The 18742-nt window shown below is 43.1% G+C and overlaps 1 protein-coding gene across 2 annotated transcripts; it reads left to right on the plus strand.

Annotated features, from left to right (window-relative positions):
• Nucleotides 1-986: 986 nt before the first annotated feature.
• LOC141162544 (sulfotransferase 1C2-like) lies at nt 987-7850 on the plus strand. 2 transcript variants are annotated; one of them, XM_073648753.1, is made up of 8 exons: nt 987-1132; nt 2086-2262; nt 2381-2506; nt 2598-2695; nt 5745-5871; nt 6259-6353; nt 6583-6763; nt 7311-7850. In XM_073648753.1, exons 2-8 carry the CDS (start codon nt 2130-2132, stop codon nt 7415-7417), a joined length of 867 nt encoding a protein of 288 aa, XP_073504854.1. In that variant the 5' UTR covers nt 987-1132; nt 2086-2129; the 3' UTR covers nt 7418-7850. The 2 variants fall into 2 exon arrangements, with proteins under 2 accessions (XP_073504854.1, XP_073504855.1); XM_073648754.1 differs by having other exon boundaries at nt 1035-1132; nt 2026-2262.
• Nucleotides 7851-18742: the final 10892 nt, after the last annotated feature.

Genomic DNA, 18742 nt, shown 5'->3' on the forward strand with positions numbered 1-18742 from the left:
TCATTTTTATATATAAGGAATGGCGAGTGCCGCTCTTGCTTTTTTGTACCTTGTTTTCACTATCATGTGTGATCCTGTCTGCTGAGCCATGTATCTAATCCTTTCCTGTGTGATACGGACTGCGGAGCCGTGTATCTAATCCTATCCTGTGTGATACTGTCTGCTGAGCCGTGTATCTAATCCTTTCCTGTGTGATACGGACTGCGGAGCTGTTGTAGCTAATCCTATCCTGTGTGATACTGTCTGCTGAGCCGTGTATCTAATCCTATCCTGTGTGATACTGTCTGCTGAGCCGTGTATCTAATCCTCTCCTGTGTGATACTGTCTGCTGAGCAGTGTATCTAATCCTCTCCTGTGTGATACTGTCTGCTGAGCCGTGTATCTAATCCTATCCTGTGTGATACGGTCTGCTGAGCCGTGTATCTAATCCTATCCTGTGTGATACGGTCTGCTGAGCCGTGTATCTAATCCTATCCTGTGTGATACGGTCTGCTGAGCCGTGTATCTAATCCTATCCTGTGTGATACTGTCTGCTGAGCCGTGTATCTCATCCTCTCCTGTGTGACACTGTCTGCTGAGCCGTGTATCTAATCCTCTCCTGTGTGATACTGTCTGCTGAGCCGTGTATCTAATCCTCTCCTGTGTGATACTGTCTGCTGAGCCGTGTATCTAATCCTATCCTGTGTGATACGGTCTGCTGAGCCGTGTATCTAATCCTATCCTGTGTGATACGGTCTGCTGAGCCGTGTATCTAATCCTATCCTGTGTGATACGGTCTGCTGAGCCGTGTATCTAATCCTATCCTGTGTGATACTGTCAGCTGAGCCGTCTATCTAATCCTTTCCTGTGTGATACGGACTGCGGAGCTGTTGTAGCTAATCCTGGTGACACCTCTGGATAACATAATTTTTTTTTTCACTTTTCACCTTCTTCTAATACAGAAACATCTTGTACATAAAAAGAGGTTACATGAGGTTGATATTGAGCGGTTAACATTGCCCGGTCATTGGCATCAGGCCAGCGCCCGCCTCTTGGTTATTCTTTTAATGCCCGTGTCTTACCTCCTACCTCAGAAACCCCTATGACTCCTCGCTCTGCCAGGCTGTGTCTGTCTGTCTCTGCCATCTCTCAGGTAGGTTCCAATTAATAAGTCAACTTTATGTCTGTTTTAGCACCAGGTGATTTAGCACTATTGTAACCTTAATTATATATACCATAGATGTATTTTTTTTTTTCGCAATTTATAATCTTGTCCTAGAATGTGCAACGCTGACAATAAATTTGCCAAAGGTAATCCATCAATGATTTATCAGGGTGCTGCAACGAGACACAGAGGGCACTGCAGCCTTAGATAATAATGATAAATTCACGTATTTTTGTGTTCTTTTGAACATAAATTAGTGAAATCTTACTTCTTATTACAATTTTTCGGCCGTTCTTGAGATATTAGCAGCGGTGGTCGGTCTCCAAGGCAACGAGCAGCATACAAAAGTGTTAATATCTCAAGAACAGGCGCAGATTTTAACTACAGAACATGACTACGGGCACTGAAACAAGTCCCGCAAAGGGAGTCATTTTAATCATATATCTTTATCATATACAACTTAAACAGTGCTGCTAAAGAATATGGAGATGAACACACATATATTCCATATTTAGCCACGATTATGGCCTTGTGAATTGTACTACAGAATTCTGACAGTAGAGTTTATACATGGAAAAAAATGAGTCAGTTGTAAAGTGACAAGTGCACAATCAAATACTGACTATACTAACATAGTATGGATATATGATTGATAAATAATATCTATACCCTATACAGAGCTGCATTCAGAATTCACAATCAGAATGGCAGCCAGAAGAATTGTGAATGCAGCTCTGGATGCCGATGAGGTAGTAATAAAGGTACTCTGCTTCATCAGGACAAACAATCTTGTAAATTCTGATCAGAAAGAGATAAGAACGGTAAAGTTTCTCAACATCATACACAGATTTAACCAACTGGTTAACTCTTACTTTTCCTAGTCGCTCTTGACGTTGGTCCTCCACCTCTTTTACAAAGATGCCATCAATTTGTTATTATAGCTAAATACTGTACCTCGTCCTCCTGGGCTAATAAACCTCCAGATATGACTACCCGCACACCGCTAAGACTGGTGAGTGGGATTCCCGTCGTGGGATATTTTGCAGATAATTGGGAAAACGTGCAACGCTTTCAGGCAGGAGAAGGAGACCTGGTGATAGACACCTACCCTAAATCTGGTGAGACCATTGACATTTCTGTTTAGAATAACTGGGTGCAGAGGTTGCGTCTATGGCGTGGAGCCTGAGGCGGCCTAGATGGTCCCTTTCCCCTCTGAGTTCTGTTGCTGCTTCCTAGGTACCACCTGGATCAGTGAAATTGTAGACTTAATTCTACATAATGGAGACACTAAGAAATGCCAACGTGGAGCCATATTCGAGCGGGTGCCCTTTCTGGAATTTGCAGTGCCCAACATGCCCTTTGGTAAGCAATGCAGCGGCGACCGTACCTGTGCTACACCTGCCTCATTTATGATCTGAGGTTCATGTCATGTAACTTGCCGTCTCTTTCTCAGGCACAGAGATCCTTAATACGAGGGAGCCTCCCCGTCTGGTCAAATCTCATTTACCCGTGCAGCTCTTGCCTGACAGCTTCTGGGAAAAGAACTGCAAGGTATTGGAAGTACTGTATGATATGGACTCATTACGGAGCTTGGTGGGTGATAAGAGCTTGTTCTTCTCATCTGTCTGGTCTTTCATTTCTCAATGTAGCTCTGATGCTATAGAAGAACTTGATATAACTATGTTCCATAATGTCCTGTCTTTTTCAGACTTTGCTATGTAATGTCACCACCAGGATTATACTTCATGTGCTGTGGAGTTTGGTCCTCTCTTTTCTTCATAGGTTCAACTCCATCTCTTGTAGAGTTAGGTTCTTTAACCTGGTCCATCTACTGCATAGCCTTCTTGTGTGGTCCATCTACTGCATAGCCTTCTTGTGTGGTCCATCTACTGCATAGCCGTCTCGTGTGGTCCATCTACTGCATAGCCTTCTCGTGTGGTCCATCTACTGCATAGCCTTCTTGTGTGGTCCATCTACTGCATAGCCTTCTTGTGTGGTCCATCTACTGCATAGCCATCTTGTGTGGTCCATCTACTGCATAGCCTTCTTGTGTGGTCCATCTACTGCATAGCCTCCTTGTGTGGTCCATCTACTGCATAGCCTTCTCATGTAGTCCATCTACTGCATAGCCTTCTCGTGTAGTCCATCTACTGCATAGCCTTCTTGTGTGGTCCATCTACTGCATAGCCTTCTCATGTAGTCCATCTACTGCATAGCCTTCTTGTGTAGTCCATCTACTGCATAGCCTTCTTGTGTGTTCCATCTACTGCATAGCCTTCTCGTGTAGTCCATCTACTGCATAGCCTTCTCATGTAGTCCATCTACTGCATAGCCTTCTTGTGTGGTCCATCTACTGCATAGCCTTCTTGTGTGGTCCATCTACTGCATAGCCTTCTTGTGTGGTCCATCTAATGCATAGCCTTCTTGTGTGGTCCATCTAATGCATAGCCTTCTTGTGTGGTCCATCTACTGCATAGCCTTCTTGTGTGGTCCATCTACTGCATAGCCTGCTTGTGTGGTCCATCTACTGCATAGCCTTCCTGTGTGGTCCATCTATTGCATAGCCTTCTTGTGTGGTCCATCTACTGCATAGCCTTCTTGTGTGGTCCATCAACTGCATAGCCTTCTTGTGTGTTCCATCTACTGCATAGCCTTCCTGTGTAGTCCATCTATTGCATAGCCTTCTTGTGTGGTCCATCTACTGCATAGCCTTCTTGTGTGGTCCATCTACTGCATAGCCTTCTTGTGTGTTCCATCTACTGCATAGCCTTCTTGTGTGGTCCATCTACTGCATAGCCTTCTTGTGTGGTCCATCTACTGCATAGCCTTCTTGTGTGGTCCATCAACTGCATAGCCTTCTTGTGTGGTCCATCTACTGCATAGCCTTCTTGTGTGGTCCATCTACTGCATAGCCTTCTTGTGTGGTCCATCTACTGCATAGCCTTCTTGTGTGTTCCATCTACTGCATAGCCTTCTTGTGTGGTCCATCTACTGCATAGCCTTCTTGTGTGGTCCATCAACTGCATAGCCTTCTTGTGTGGTCCATCTACTGCATAGCCTTCCTGTGTGGTCATCTACTGCATAGCCTTCTTGTGTGGTCCATCTACTGCATAGCCTTCTTGTGTGGTCCATCTACTGCATAGCCTTCTCGTGTAGTCCATCTACTGCATAGCCTTCTTGTGTGGTCCATCTACTGCATAGCCTTCCTGTGTGGTCCATCTATTGCATAGCCTTCTTGTGTGGTCCATCTACTGCATAGCCTTCTTGTGTGGTCCATCTACTGCATAGCTTTCTTGTGTGGTCCATCTACTGCATAGCCTTCTTGTGTGTTCCATCTACTGCATAGCCTTCCTGTGTGGTCCATCTATTGCATAGCCTTCTTGTGTGGTCCATCAACTGCATAGCCTTCTCGTGTGTTCCATCTACTGCATAGCCTTCCTGTGTGGTCCATCTATTGCATAGCCTTCTTGTGTGGTCCATCTACTGCATAGCCTTCTTGTGTGGTCCATCTACTGCAAAGCCTTCTCGTGTGGTCCATCTACTGCATAGCCTTCTCGTGTAGTCCATCTACTGCATAGCCTTCTTGTGTGGTCCATCTACTGCATAGCCTTCTTGTGTGGTCCATCTACTGCATAGCCTTCTTGTATGGTCCATCTACTGCATAGCCTTCTTGTGTGGTCCATCTACTTTTTATATAAGATTATGTCTCTTGCTAAATGGCTATGTACATCTTTTACTCCATTGTCTTGTCTCTTTATATGTCTAGTTTTCCTTTTGTAGCGCTTGGTTCTTCTTATAAGTCCTACATCTAGGTTGATCTGGATAGCCTTCTTATGTGGTCCATCTACTTTTTATATGGGGTTATTCCTCTTGCTAAATGGCTAGGTTCATTTTTTTACTCCATTGCCTTGTCTCTCTATATGTCGAAGTCTAGTTTTCTTTCCGTTGAGCTTGACTTCTCGTATAAATCCTCTATCCTTCTTGTGTGGTCCATCTACTTTATATAGGGTCATGTCTCCTGCTATATGGCTAGGTCCATCTTTTGTTCCTTTATCGTGTCTCTTTATATGTCTAGGTTTAGTTTTTTTTTTTGTAGAGATTGGTTTCTCATATACATCCTACATCCAGGTCCATCTGGATATCCTTCTTGTGTGGTCCATCTACTTTATATACAGGGTTATTCCTCCTGCTATATGGCTAGGTCCATCTTTTGTTCCGTTGTCTTAGTTCTCTATATGTCTAGCTTTAGTCTTCCTTACGTAGAGCTTGGCTCCTCATTATAGTTCTTTCTTGACTGGTCCACCTGCTTTATACATAAGGTTATATCTTTTGCTCCTTTGTTTAGTTTATGAGTCTAGGTCTAGTTTTCCTTCCGCAGAGCTTGGCTCCTCATATGCATCCTCCATTCAGGCGTATCTCTTACAGTGCAGCCTGCATCATCTTTCTTCTATCAGTCAGTGTTGTTTTTGGGATATTTTTAACATCTCCTTTATATGAATTTGGTCCACTGAATTTCTCTCTACCATAGTCACTCTCTCTATTATCAAGCTCACAAGGGACATCGATATATATATATATATATTTTGTCTTTTTCCCACAGGTGATTTATGTCGCCCGAAATCCTAAAGATGTGTTGGTGTCATATTATCATTTCTACCACATGGCTGTTGTGCACCCAGATCCGGGGACATTTGAAGAATTTCTACAAAATTTCATCAAAGGCCAAGGTAAATATATGATCTATATACATTATCTGTTGGCTTCTAGCCACAGACAACTCACAAGTTTCCTAATAACAAGGAATCCTCTACATCCTACTGAAAAAGCTTCCCTAAAACTCCTTAAACAGTGGCACAGCTCAGAAACCGATTGACTCTTTCTTCTGAGGAGTCCAGGTGTTGGTGATCAACTCTTCTCATCCGTTTTTGGGCTTCAGGAGAATTCAATTAAGTCTAAAGAGATTATAGTAAGGGTTATGTCCTACTTTGCAAAGCTCCTTTTTTTAAGCTTGTGTCTAAACAGCTCCCTCTCCTAGTTCCTACTGCAAGTTTTAAACTTTGGAGTCAAGGAGGATACCATTTTAATAATGTTCCTTTCCTTCTTGCCTTCTTTAGTTTCTTTTGGATCATGGGGCGATCATGTTAAGGACTGGTGGAAGATGAGACAACAGAGAGACATCCTCTATCTCTTCTATGAGGACATGAAAGAGGTGAGGAGAATACTTATTACATGCACCAATTTTCATATTGGCTTATTTTTGAATTGCTAACATTGATAAGGGACTAACTGCTCTAGTATGGGAGCGCGTACACTGCCCACAATGGTGGAGATCCACTAATGCAATTTGGCTCATGTCTAACTTACTGGACAACATATTTACGAAGGCCTATCAACACCGGGTATGTTAGGATGATCAGAACTTGTAAACCTCTATTTAGGACCCAAAACGTGAAATCAGGAAAGTGATGAAGTTCTTAGGGAAAGATCTATCTGAAGACATTCTGGAGAAAATCCACCAGAGCACCACCTTCAAGGCCATGAAAGAAAACCATATGGCCAACTACTCCACGATCCCTTCCACTGTCATGGACCACACCATCTCACCCTTCATGCGGAAAGGTACGATGACATCAGAGTACAATCTGAAGGACTTTGTCCATCAGCATTACACATGTTATAGTTGTGACGGATCAACCCCGTACTCCAAGATTTTGCCACATGGGGGTTGTCATAGCGCCTATGCAGCTAATGGGACATAATGTTATAAAGTGGGGTGAATATGGTGGATCGCATATTGTTGGACATTCTGTAATGTGACCGAAGCACTCCTGGCCCCCACCTTCCTGTGCTCACTTAGCAGTGGCAAACAGACAATGTGCTGATTAATGGGTTGTTGCATAACTGCTGTCTGGGAGCCTACTGTGGGTATTATCTGATGAGAACAATGGGTCCTAAAAATAGCCTGTGTGATTCCCTATAAAACCTGCTTGTGAGAATAAAAGTTAAGTTCATCTTGGAGACACTGTGCGATAGTCATATTTTATATATCCCAGTGTAAGAAAAGCCTTTCCATGTCAGGGGCCTGCAGAAGAAGATTGGACATCTGCAGATGGGGTAACTAGCTCTCGTCACAATAGTCATTAATCTTGTATTTTCTTCTCTCCAGGAACCCCCGGAGACTGGAAGAGCTATTTTACAGTGGCTCAAAATGAGTTATTTGATGAATATTATAAGAAAGAGATGGCTGGCACCGACCTGACCTTCCACTTCTAGGACCATAAAATCACCTTGTTCCTACCGCTTGTATATTCCGATTTTTAGATTCAGATATTCTTTTTTAGAATTTTATATCTTTTTTTGTAATAAATATAACTATTCGCTGTATGAAAGACTAAATGCAAAAGTTTGTACACCCCTAGTGGTGCCTCATGAATACTGGCCCTGCCCACAAGATGGCTGCCGGCCCTGAGGAAAGGTAGGATTGGAAGACACTGAATCTTTCTTGTCATATACATACACAAGACTTTTCTTGTTCTGTACAGAGATACATCCAGTTACAACCCTCATCATCTCTTACAATTGTTAAATTAGGGTTATTTTCCAAGAGTAAAATCATGTTTGTATGTTAAATCTTGTGACGACATCATCACCTTATATATAAATTTATATATCTTTCATAAATTACAACTTTTACCTTAATGGTCAATGTCGTTTCAACGATTTTTTTGCATAAAACAATAGTACAAGAAATGTAAGAAACCTTGTAATATATCTTATAAAAGACAACTGCTTCTTTCTCCACTTAAGAGCCACTTTGTCTCCCCCACCTCCTAAACTCCTCTTAAGAGCCACTTTGTCTCCCCCACCTCCTAAACTCATCACTCTGAAAAACAGCTAAAATCCGTCTTAATTAAAACAACAAATGTATATATACTTACACCAGTAGCTTCATCAGCAAATTAGAAATGGTAATATTGTAAGCAAATTATGATACTCTTGGGATAACGGAGACGCGGCTGGACGAGAGCTATCACTGAACTGTTAATTTACAGAGACCAAAAATTCTCCATTAAATGTCACCTACTTAACCCAGCAGGATGTACAGCGCTGCCTCAAAATCACCAGGAAATTATAGGCCCATAAATGTAACCTCTACTGTGGGTAAAATCCTGAAGGATTTTCTAAGAGACGTTGTCCTGGAGTATCTCAATAAAAATAACCTCATGACCCAACATCAACATGGGTTTATGAGGGATGGGTCTTTTCAGACTCATCTGATCAGCATCAGTAAGGAGGTAAGTTCCAGACTGGACCTGGGAAACGCAGTGGATGTTGTCTATCTGGACATTTTATACAGTGCCACATAAAAGGTTGGTACATAAAATAGTAGTGAGACTAGAGGAAAATATGTGTAACTGGTTTAACAATTGGCTTAGTGATAGGAAACAAAGAGTGGTTATTAGTGGAACACACTTGGATTGGGTCACCATTAACAGTGGGGTACCACAGGGGTCAGAATTGGGCCCTCTTCCTTAATACATATTTATTATTTGCAGATGATACTAAACTCTGCAAGGTAGTTAACACAAAGGAGGATAGTTTAATCTTACAGAAGGATTTATGTAAGCTGGGGGCTTGGGCTAAGAAATGGTAATTGAAGTTTAATGTAGATAAATATAAGCCCATGCATTTGGGCAGAGGAAATAAAATGTATAAATTATGTACTAAATTGTTAAACACTGGGTAAATTGGTCACTGAAAAAGAAGTGGATGAATGGCAAATTCATATTTAGTGACCAATGCCAGGGAGCTGCTGCCAAAGCAAATAAAATAACGGGATGCATTAAAAGAGGCAGAGATGCTCATGACAAAAGCATAGTTTTGTCTCTATATAAGTCACTAGTGTGACCACACTTAGAATACTGGGTACATTTATTGACTCCTGGGAATAAGAAGGACATAGCTGAACTAGAGCGGGTGCAGAGAAGAGCGACCAAAGTTAAGGGAATGGGTGACTAGCAATACCAAGACAGGTTATCATTAGTGATGAGCGAGCATGCTCGCTACTGCTCGATGCTCACCCGAGCATCTCACTCCTCGAGATGCTTAGCGCTCGCCAAGTATTTCCGGGGTTGCTCGGAGGGAGCTCGGGTCCCCTCCCTGCATGTTTGGTGCTCTTTAGAGCTTGTCAACTTGGTCACACTATATAAATCCATGCAAACGGCATGGATTTATATAGTGTGACCGTAAAGAAAGTTTAAAAATTAAAAAATAAATCTATACTTACCTTCTGATGGCCCCCGCAGTCTTGCTTCGCTCCGTCCTGGCTTGCCGGCAGCTCGCGGTACACTGAAGGACCTGCCGTCACATGACTATGACGTCAGCGCAGGTCCTTCAGTCCGTCGCGAGCTGCCGGCAAGGGAGGACGAGCGGAGCGGGGGCTATCAGAAGATAAATATAATATTTTTTTTTTTATTTTTTTTTTTTACAGGTACTATGGTACCCGGGTCCGGAGGAGAGTCTCCTGTCCTCCACACCCGGGTACCATCCGCACATTGATACGCATGGAATGCACATCTACAGATGTAGTGATGCGGAATCCATGCGATTCAATGCAAGTCAATGGTGGCGAAAACACCACGCTTCCGCAAAATAATTGGTAGTGCTGCGGTTTTTTCCACAATGATAATCCGCAGCGTAAATTTCCGCAGCATGTGCACAGCACATGCGGATTATCATTGGGGAACATGGCAGACCTTCTACCAAGTGTTTTTTAAGCGTTTCTGCAGCCTTTTTGCCGCTGCGGAAACGCTTAAAAAACGCATCGTGGGCACACAGCCTAATGGGAACATATCGTACTTGTTACTGTGGCCCTGCTCTATGTGTCTTTAAATTCTTAGTGGGGTTTTTCACAAATTTGGTCAGCCGTTGGACTCACTGCATACCCTATAACTGTATAGCAGACTCTCTAATTTCTAATGGGAATTTTTCGTTACTGTTGCCCTGCTCTGTGTGTCTTTAATTTCTTAGTGGGCTTTTTCCTAAATTTGGTCAGCCGTTGGACTCACTGCATACCCTATAACTGTATAGCAGACTCTCTCCTTTCTAATGGGAACATGTCGTACTTGTTACTGTGGCCCTGCTCTACGTGTCTTTCAGAGTCCCTCCATCATAAATGAAACAGGATGTGTCTGATGATGTGTCACAAACCACATTGCCAGATAAGGTTGTAAAATGTTAAAGTGACATTTCCCGGTGAATGCATTTGCCTTAAAAAATAACGTAAAAAAAAAAACAAAACAGTAGGATCTTTATTCAGTATAAAAACAGAGTCGCCAATGCAACCTCAATGTAATCACATTGTTCAGCTTCTGCACCTCCTCCTCCATCTCCGAAATGACCACATCAGTCACAAGCTGACAGCACTGCAGCACTGCCTTGGCCAAGCGGCAACAGGCTGTGCTGAAGATAACATGCTTAATGCTTAGGTGACAAACCTCCCAGCGCTGCAGAGTTGTTGAAAGCTGTAACACAGCAGCCTGATCTGTGGCTCTCACCGCTGAACATACAGCCAGGCATGGTCGTGTGTGACAATGGGCGGAACCTGGTGATGGAGAAATGACAGTCGGGGTAGATACGGTTTCCCTCTATGCCAGTCCTTTCACCGAGCTAAAGAATAAGGCTGTGGTGAAATACAACTCCCACTGAGAAGCTGTTTCAGATTGAAAAACATTGTGCCCACCAGAGGATTTGATTCTGAAGGCTAACCTTTCTCCCCCGCTCAAAAGCCCCATAGCAGCTGCAAAGTTAGCGCTATCATGAACTCTCCTGATGTAGAAGCCAGGGCACACCAGAGGATTCTCTGGGATTCTCTGGGATCATCCAACCCTACCGAGAAGCAGTCCTGGCTAAGAAAAGTGTGTGGGAAGGTTCCCGGACACTCTAAGGCTGCTTTTTTACTGAGGTGGAAACCCACGCAAACACGGGGAGAACGTACAAAACCCTTGCAGATGTTGTCCTTGCTGGGATTTGAACCCAGGATCCCAGCGCTGCAAGTCTTCAGTGCTAACCACTGATCCAATGTGCTGCCGTTCACCCTCTAATATCTAACAGGCTGGAGAAACTTGAACCTACTGCCACTCTATCTTCAGCTCCTTTGTGAGAAACTAATGCATTTGGGCAGCCACTCAGTCTACCAAATAAAATTCCTGAGAAGGAAATTGGGGATGGTTTCGCTACTGGTACTGGGGGCAGTGCTAATACCATGGCGTCGTACCATAGTTTACTGGAAATATTCCAGGCTGGTAGGAGGCAAGCAAATTCCCACAGAAAAGTACCAGCAATAATGTTCAGGGACTCGCGCTTGTAGAAGGCGGAGACAACACTGGGATAAATAGTGGCGGCTGGGGACCGAGTATGGACATGAGGCATGAGGTTGTGAAAAGCTTCCGCCTCCACGAGCCTAAAAGGCCACATTTCAAGTGAAAGCAGCTTTAGAGGACTTCCTGGGAGATATGACATCTGGAGTAGATATGGTTTCCCTCTATGCCAGTCCTTTCACCAAGCTAAAGAATATGGCTGTGGTGAAATACAACTCAGCAAAAAAAGCTGTGGACTGGCTCCGTACCGTCCCCATTCACCTGTCCACGTGTTTGTGGTTAGGCGGTCCTTCCCAGTAAGTGCACTGGGGAGGGCACAGGTAATGTTGTGGGACCCGCGCTTGTGGAAGGCGGAGACGACACCGGGAGAAACAGAGTCGGCTGGGGACTGAGTACGGACACCCGGCCGACGCCGGCATGAGGTTGTGAAAAGCTTCCGCCTCCACGAGTCTAAAAGTCCACATTTCAAGTGAAAACAACTTTAGAGGACTTCCTGGGAGAAATGACAGCTGGGTAGATATGGTTTCCCAAGTCCTTTCACCGAGCTAAAGAATATGGCTGTGTTGAAATACAACTCAGCAAAAAAAGCCGTGGACTGGCTCCGTACCGTCCCCGGCCACATTTACCTGTCCACGTGTTTGTGGTTAGGCGGTCCTTCCCAGTAAGTGCACTGGGGAGGGCACGGGTAATGTTGTGGGACCAGCGCTTGTGGAAGGCGGAGACGACACCGGGAGAAACAGAGTTGGCTGGGGACTGAGTATGGACTCCCAGCCGACGCCGACATGAGGTTGTGAAAAGCTTCCGCCTCCACGAGACTAAAAGGCCACATTTAAAGCGAAAATAGCTTTAGAGGACTTCCTGGGAGAAATGACAGCTGGGTAGATATGGTTTTCCAAGTCCTTACACCGAGGTAAAGAATATGGCTGTGGTGAAATACAACTCAGCAAAAAAAGCTGTGAACTGGCTCCGTACCGTCCATGGCCACATTCACCTGTCCACGTGTTTGTGGTTAGGCGGTCCTTCCCAGTAAATGCACTGGGGAGGGCATGGGTAATGTTGTGGGACCCACGCTTGTGGAAGGCGTAGACGACACCGGGAGAAACAGTGGCGGCTGGGGACCGAGTATGGACACCCAGCCGCTGCCGGCATGAGGATGTGAAAAGCTTCCACCTCCACGAGCCTAAAAGGCCACATTTCAAGTGCCAGCAGCAGTCAAAAATTTGTCAGTATAGTATTGCAGCCTGTGGGTGGGTGAGTGGCTGGCTGCATACTTGCGCTTGCATTCCAAGGAATGGGGTAGGGACAACTGAACGCTGCACTGGGACAAGGACGTGGACGGTGATTGTTGCAAGTCTGCAACGACAGGTGCATGGCGGGAGGCATCTTCACATGCGCCAAGGATCACTTCTGATGGGCACACTTTTAGGCAGTGACCTGGGAGTCAGAGATGCTTCCAGGGGTCTTCCCCATGCTGTTCCCATGTCTTTTCAGCACTGTATGCATGTGTCTGATGATGTGTCACACACCACATGGCCAGATAAGTTTGTAAAATGTTAAAATGACATTTCCTGATGAATGTATTTGTCTTGGTTGAAAGCAATGCAAAAGTGCAAAAACGCATCAAAAACGCTACGTGTGAACATAGCCCAAGGTGTGGAGGAGTATTTTTGTTTTTGGTTATCTATTTTGCCTTATATACAAGTCATTACCCTGGAAAGGATGTTCCTTAACATATTTTCCAGGAAAATCCATTTTGGTTTCGTTTTTGTATGTTTTATTTTGAGTCCGTAAAAGTGGCGTAATACCTCTGACCACGTTGTTGACAGCAGTGATCTGGGAGTCAGAGATGCTTACAGGGGTCTTCCCCATGCTGTTCCCATGTCATTTGAGCACTGTTCCCATCGATTTTGGCAATTTTTAGGCCCTCTGCAGACCGCTGGGGGGAGCCGCCTGAAAAATGCTGGAGTTTCCCTTAGACTTAGACATTGGGCTTGTTGCTCGGATCGAGCACCCGAGTATTCCAATGTGCTCAACCCGAGCAACGAGCACCCGAGCATTTTAGTGCTCGCCCATCACTAGTTATCATACATAACAATGGCTTAGGGGCAATGTTATTACAATGTACAAATATATGAAGTGGCAATGCAGAGATCTTTCTAGTGATCTATTTACATCTAGCCCTGCGACGATGACAAGGGGCATCCTCTGTGTCTGGAGGAAAGAAGGTTTATTCATAATCACCGACAATGATTCTTTACTGTAAGAGCAGTGAGACTATGGAACTCTCTGCCGCATGGTGTTGTAATGGTAGATTCACTACAAAAATACAAGGAAGGTCTGGATGCCTTTCTGGATAAATACAATATTACAGGTGATGAGTAGTAGATTCTATGATGGGACGCTGATACAGGGAACTCGTCTGATTGCCTTTTGTTGACTTGGGAAGGAATTTTTCCCTTAATATGGGGCATTGGCCTCATGGTGTTTTTGCTTTCCTCTGGTTCAACATGTTAGATTATAGGTTGAACTGGATGGACTTATGTCTACCTTCAACCTAAAAAACTATGAAGCAGACTGTCAGCTCATTGAAGGATCAGATTACAGCTGCCTATTGAAGTCTGTGGAGAGAGGGAGGAATCAGAATGGGAGCAGCACAGATATGTAAAGACCATGCTACTGCTATCTACTAAGTGTTTTCCTTCACCCTAGTGCTGAATTTCACTGCTCAATACTGCTGTATCATGTCCTCCATGCTGCTACTTCTAGAAAGCGTTATTTTTCAACCCAGTGATGAATTCATACTGCTCCATACTGTATAATGTCTTTTAGGCTGCTGTTTCTAGTTAGTGTTGTTTCTCACCCAGTGCTGGAATCACAGCTACACATCTCCATACTGCTGTAAAATGTCTTCTAGACTGTTGCTCCTTCTAGTAAGTGTTATCCTCACACAATTCTGTATTCACAGCTAAATTTCTCCGTACTGTTGTAAAAAGTCTAATATGATGATGCTTCTAGTAAGTGTTATCTCTCACCCAGTGCTGGATTCACAGCTACACTGCTCCATATTGCTGTGTAACGTCTTCCATGCTGCTTCTTCTAGTAAGTGTTAACATTCACTCAGTGCTGGATTCACAGTTATACTGCTCTAAAATTCTGCATAATATCTTCTATGCTGCTTCTAATCTCTTTTCCAGTGCTGGATTCACAACTACACTGCTCAGTACTACTTTATAATGTCCTCTATGGTGCTTTCTGAAGATGTTACACACAGATACATGAGAGCAGAAATCCATCCTTATTCTGTGGGCTTTAGGACATATCATAACAGCCAGTCTCCTCTCACTAGCTCAGAGACAACAGAATATTAGAGATAAAGCTTACAGAGGGAAAAACTGGTGAAAATGCAGGGTACAAGACACATAAAGGGCAGAAAGATTTTTATTCTAATGAATTCTGAGGGGTAACATTTCTCCTTATGGAGTGTGACATGCCTGACATATCAGGGTAAGGAGGCTTAAAGGCCATGCAATGCTCCTGTGGGAAATTAAATATGCAAATTGTCTCTTCACAGAGGAAGAGGACTTGAACTCTAGTGCCACTTATTGGAAGTAGCAATCCTAAAAGTCAGATACTTTTGTATTTTACAGATATCCTCATTCCTCATTAATCTTGGATATTGTACACATTCCTTGAATATTCTCCAGTTATATGTGTGACATTACTAACTTTAGATCTATCCTTTACAAAGGCATTAACTATATTTAATTCTGCATTGTATCTCCCAATTACCATGAGCTTTTTATAGGTAAAGGGGCTAATGGGGCCCCTAGGACACCAGGGCCCAGGTGAGACTGCAAATCCATAATCTGCGGCTCTCCACAATCAGTATGGTAACTACAGTCGTGGGTCAAAGGTTTTGAAACTAACACAAATTTTGGTTTTCACAATTTGCTGCTACAGTGTTCTCCAGATGTTTCTATGATTACTGAGGTATCAATTAAAAACATCTCATACATTTTTAACCTTTAGCTTCAGTAAAGCCTCAATATTCCCTTATTCTCCAGACTTCTGCCTTTCGCCCCGGGGGGCCGGAGATCGGCTTCTGGGCCAGATCCTGACTGATGGCCGCCCGTTCTTGTCTCATCAGTGATTCGAGGTTTCACAATTTCTGGGTTTTTGCTTGTCATTTTTTGAGTACTGACCACAGGTTCTCAATGCGACTTGGACCTGAAGAGTCTTCCTGGTCATGGACCCAAAATGTCAATGTTTTGTTTACCGAGAAAATTCGTTCTCACTTTTGTCTCTGTCTCCATCATGTTTGAAAAAAACATCATCACCACATTGTTCTGGAAAAGTGGCTCCTGGAGGCGGTTTAGATCCCATTCTTAATTCATGGAAGGGTTCTTCGGCAAAATTGTGAGTGAGACCCCTCCATGGATGAGAAGGCCCCACACATGAAGGGACTCAGGAGGCTTTACTGTTGTCAGACCCAGGAGTCATGGCAGCGTCACCTTTTCTTCTCTAGACAATCATTCTTCCAGATGTCCCAACATTCTAAAGGGGCTTGATCAAAGTTTTCCCCCATCTTCTCCAGTCCAATTCCTGTACTTCATGCAAAGTTATCTTCTCTGATGGAGCCCCTCCAGGCTGTTGGGATATGTGGAAGAATGATTGACCAGAGAAGAGACGGTGATTGCTCTCATGAGTCCTGTATCTTCTAGCAATAAAGCCTCCTCAGACCACTTATGTGTGGGGGCTTCTCATCCAAGGAGGGGGCTCACTCACAATTTTGCCGAAGAACCCTGCCATGAATTAACAATGGGCCTAAACCTCCTCCAGGAGCAACTTCACCCATCATCCAGGAGCAATGTGGTAATCATTCTTTTCCTCCCATGATGGAGACCATGTCAAGAGTAATAACTAAGTGGCTCGGGGAACAAAACATTGACATTCTCAATCCATGACCGGAAAACTCCCCAGATCTCAATCACATTGAGAACCTGCGGTCAATCCTCAAAAAGCGACAAACAAAACCACAAAAATTGTGATGACCTCCGAACTCTGATGAGAAAAGAACGGGTGGTCATCAGTCAGGATCTGCCCAGAAGCCGATATCCAGCCGCTGGGGCGAAGGACAGAAGTTCACAAGTTTTGAAAAAAAAAAGGGTAAACTTGGCACCGATTGAGATAGTTTTTGAACACTTCTGAAATGCCAATAATTGTGCATCAGTAATCATAGAAATATTTGACTAAAAGATCTAAAAACACTGAAGCAGCAAAATGTGAAAATCATAATTTGTGTCAGTCTCAAAACGTTTGGCCATGACTGTATACTTAATGGCAGATGATTAGGTACATCCATGACAGCTTCTGGTCTGTGCACTGATCCCCGTCCCTGGCAATACACATCATCCTGACTCCTCACCAGTCACCTCTGCACAGACCTGCAGTAATATCACAATATCCTCCTGCAGTGAGGGGGAAGGTGGTGACAATGACGATGAAAAAGTCAACAGCTGAGAGAGAACTTTACCTTTATAACAGTGCTGTCAGTAGATAACGTGAGATGAGGTGACACGGAGAACTGTCTCCTGATATTCTATAAAGATCCAGATACATTCTATTAGAAAAATATATTATATATTAAAACTATCACAGCTACAATTTTCAATCTAAAAGCCGATGCGTTTCAGACACAACCGTCTTTAGTCATTGTGTAATAACCTGGGCATCTCCAGTATATAACTATATATGTACAGCTGGTATAACCTGGGCGTCCTCTGTATATAATTATATATGTACAGCTGGTATAACCTGGGCATTTCCTGTATATAACTATATATGTACAGCTGGTATAACCTGGGCATCCTCTGTATATAATTATATATGTACAGCTGGTATAACCTGGGCATCTCCTGTATATAATTCTATATGTACAGCTGGTATAACCTGGGCATCCTCTGTATATAATTATATATGTACAGCCGGTATAACCTGGGCATCTTCTGTATATAATTATATATGTACAGCTGGTATAACCTGGGCGCCTCCTGTATATAACTATATATGTACAGCCGGTATAACCTGGACACCTCCTGTACATAACTATATATGTACAGCTGGTATAACCTGGGCATCTCCTGTATATAATTATATCTATACAGCTGGTATAACCTGGACATCTCCTGTATATAATTATATATGTACAGCTGGTATAACCTAGGCACCTCCTGTATATAACTATATATGTACAGCTGGTATAACCTGGATATCTCCAGTATATAACTATATATGTACAGCTGGTATAACCTGGGCGTCCTCTGTATATAATTATATATGTACAGCTGGTATAACCTGGGCACCTCCTGTATATAACTATATATGTACAGCTGGTATAACCTGGGCACCTCCTGTATATAACTATATATGTACAGCTGGTATAACCTGGGCATCTCCTGTATATAACCATATATGTATAGCTGGTATAAGCTGGGCATCTTCTGTATATAATTATACATGTACAGCTTGTATAACCTGGGTATAACTGTATATAATTATATAAGTACATCTGGTATAACCTGGGTATCTTCTGTATATCGTTATACAGCTGGTATAACCTGGGTATCTCCTGCATATAATTATATATGTACAGCTGGTATAACCTGGGCATCTTCTGTATATAATTATATATGTACAGCTGGTATAACCTGGGCACCTCCTTTATATAACTATATATGTACAGCTGGTATAACTTGGGCATCTTCTGTATATAATTATATATGTACAGCTTGTATAACCTGGGCATCTCCTGTATATAATCATATATGTACAGCTGGTATAAGCTGGGCATCTTCTGTATATAATTATACATGTACAGCTTGTATAACCTAGGTATAACTGTATATAATTATACAAGTACAGCTGGTATAAACTGGCCATCTTCTGTATATAATTATATAAGTACAGCTGGTATAAGCTGGGCATCTTCTGTATATAATTATATATGTACAGCTGGTATAACCTGGGTATCTTCTGTATATAATTATATAAGTACAGCTGGTATAACCTGGGTATCTTCTGTATATAATTATATAAGCACAGCTGGGCATCTTTTGTATATAATTATATATGTACAGCTGGTATAACCTGGGAATCTTCTGTATATAATTATATAAGTACAACTGGTATAAGCTGGGCATCTTCTGTATATAATTATATA

The sequence above is a fragment of the Phyllobates terribilis genome, unplaced genomic scaffold (genome assembly GCF_046119375.1).
Source record: "Phyllobates terribilis strain yellow unplaced genomic scaffold, ASM4611937v1 Scaffold_9__5_contigs__length_417890890, whole genome shotgun sequence".
Lineage (NCBI taxonomy): Eukaryota > Metazoa > Chordata > Amphibia > Anura > Dendrobatidae > Phyllobates > Phyllobates terribilis.

Coding starts and splice junctions, on each gene's coding strand:
- LOC141162544 (XM_073648753.1), top strand. CDS start 2,130: ATGACTACCCGCACACCGCTAAGACTGGTGAGTGGGATTCCCGTCGTG. Junction 5,872..6,258: donor AAATTTCATCAAAGGCCAAG/GTAAATATATGA, acceptor TGCCTTCTTTAG/TTTCTTTTGGATCATGGGGC. Junction 6,354..6,582: donor TCTATGAGGACATGAAAGAG/GTGAGGAGAATA, acceptor ACCTCTATTTAG/GACCCAAAACGTGAAATCAG.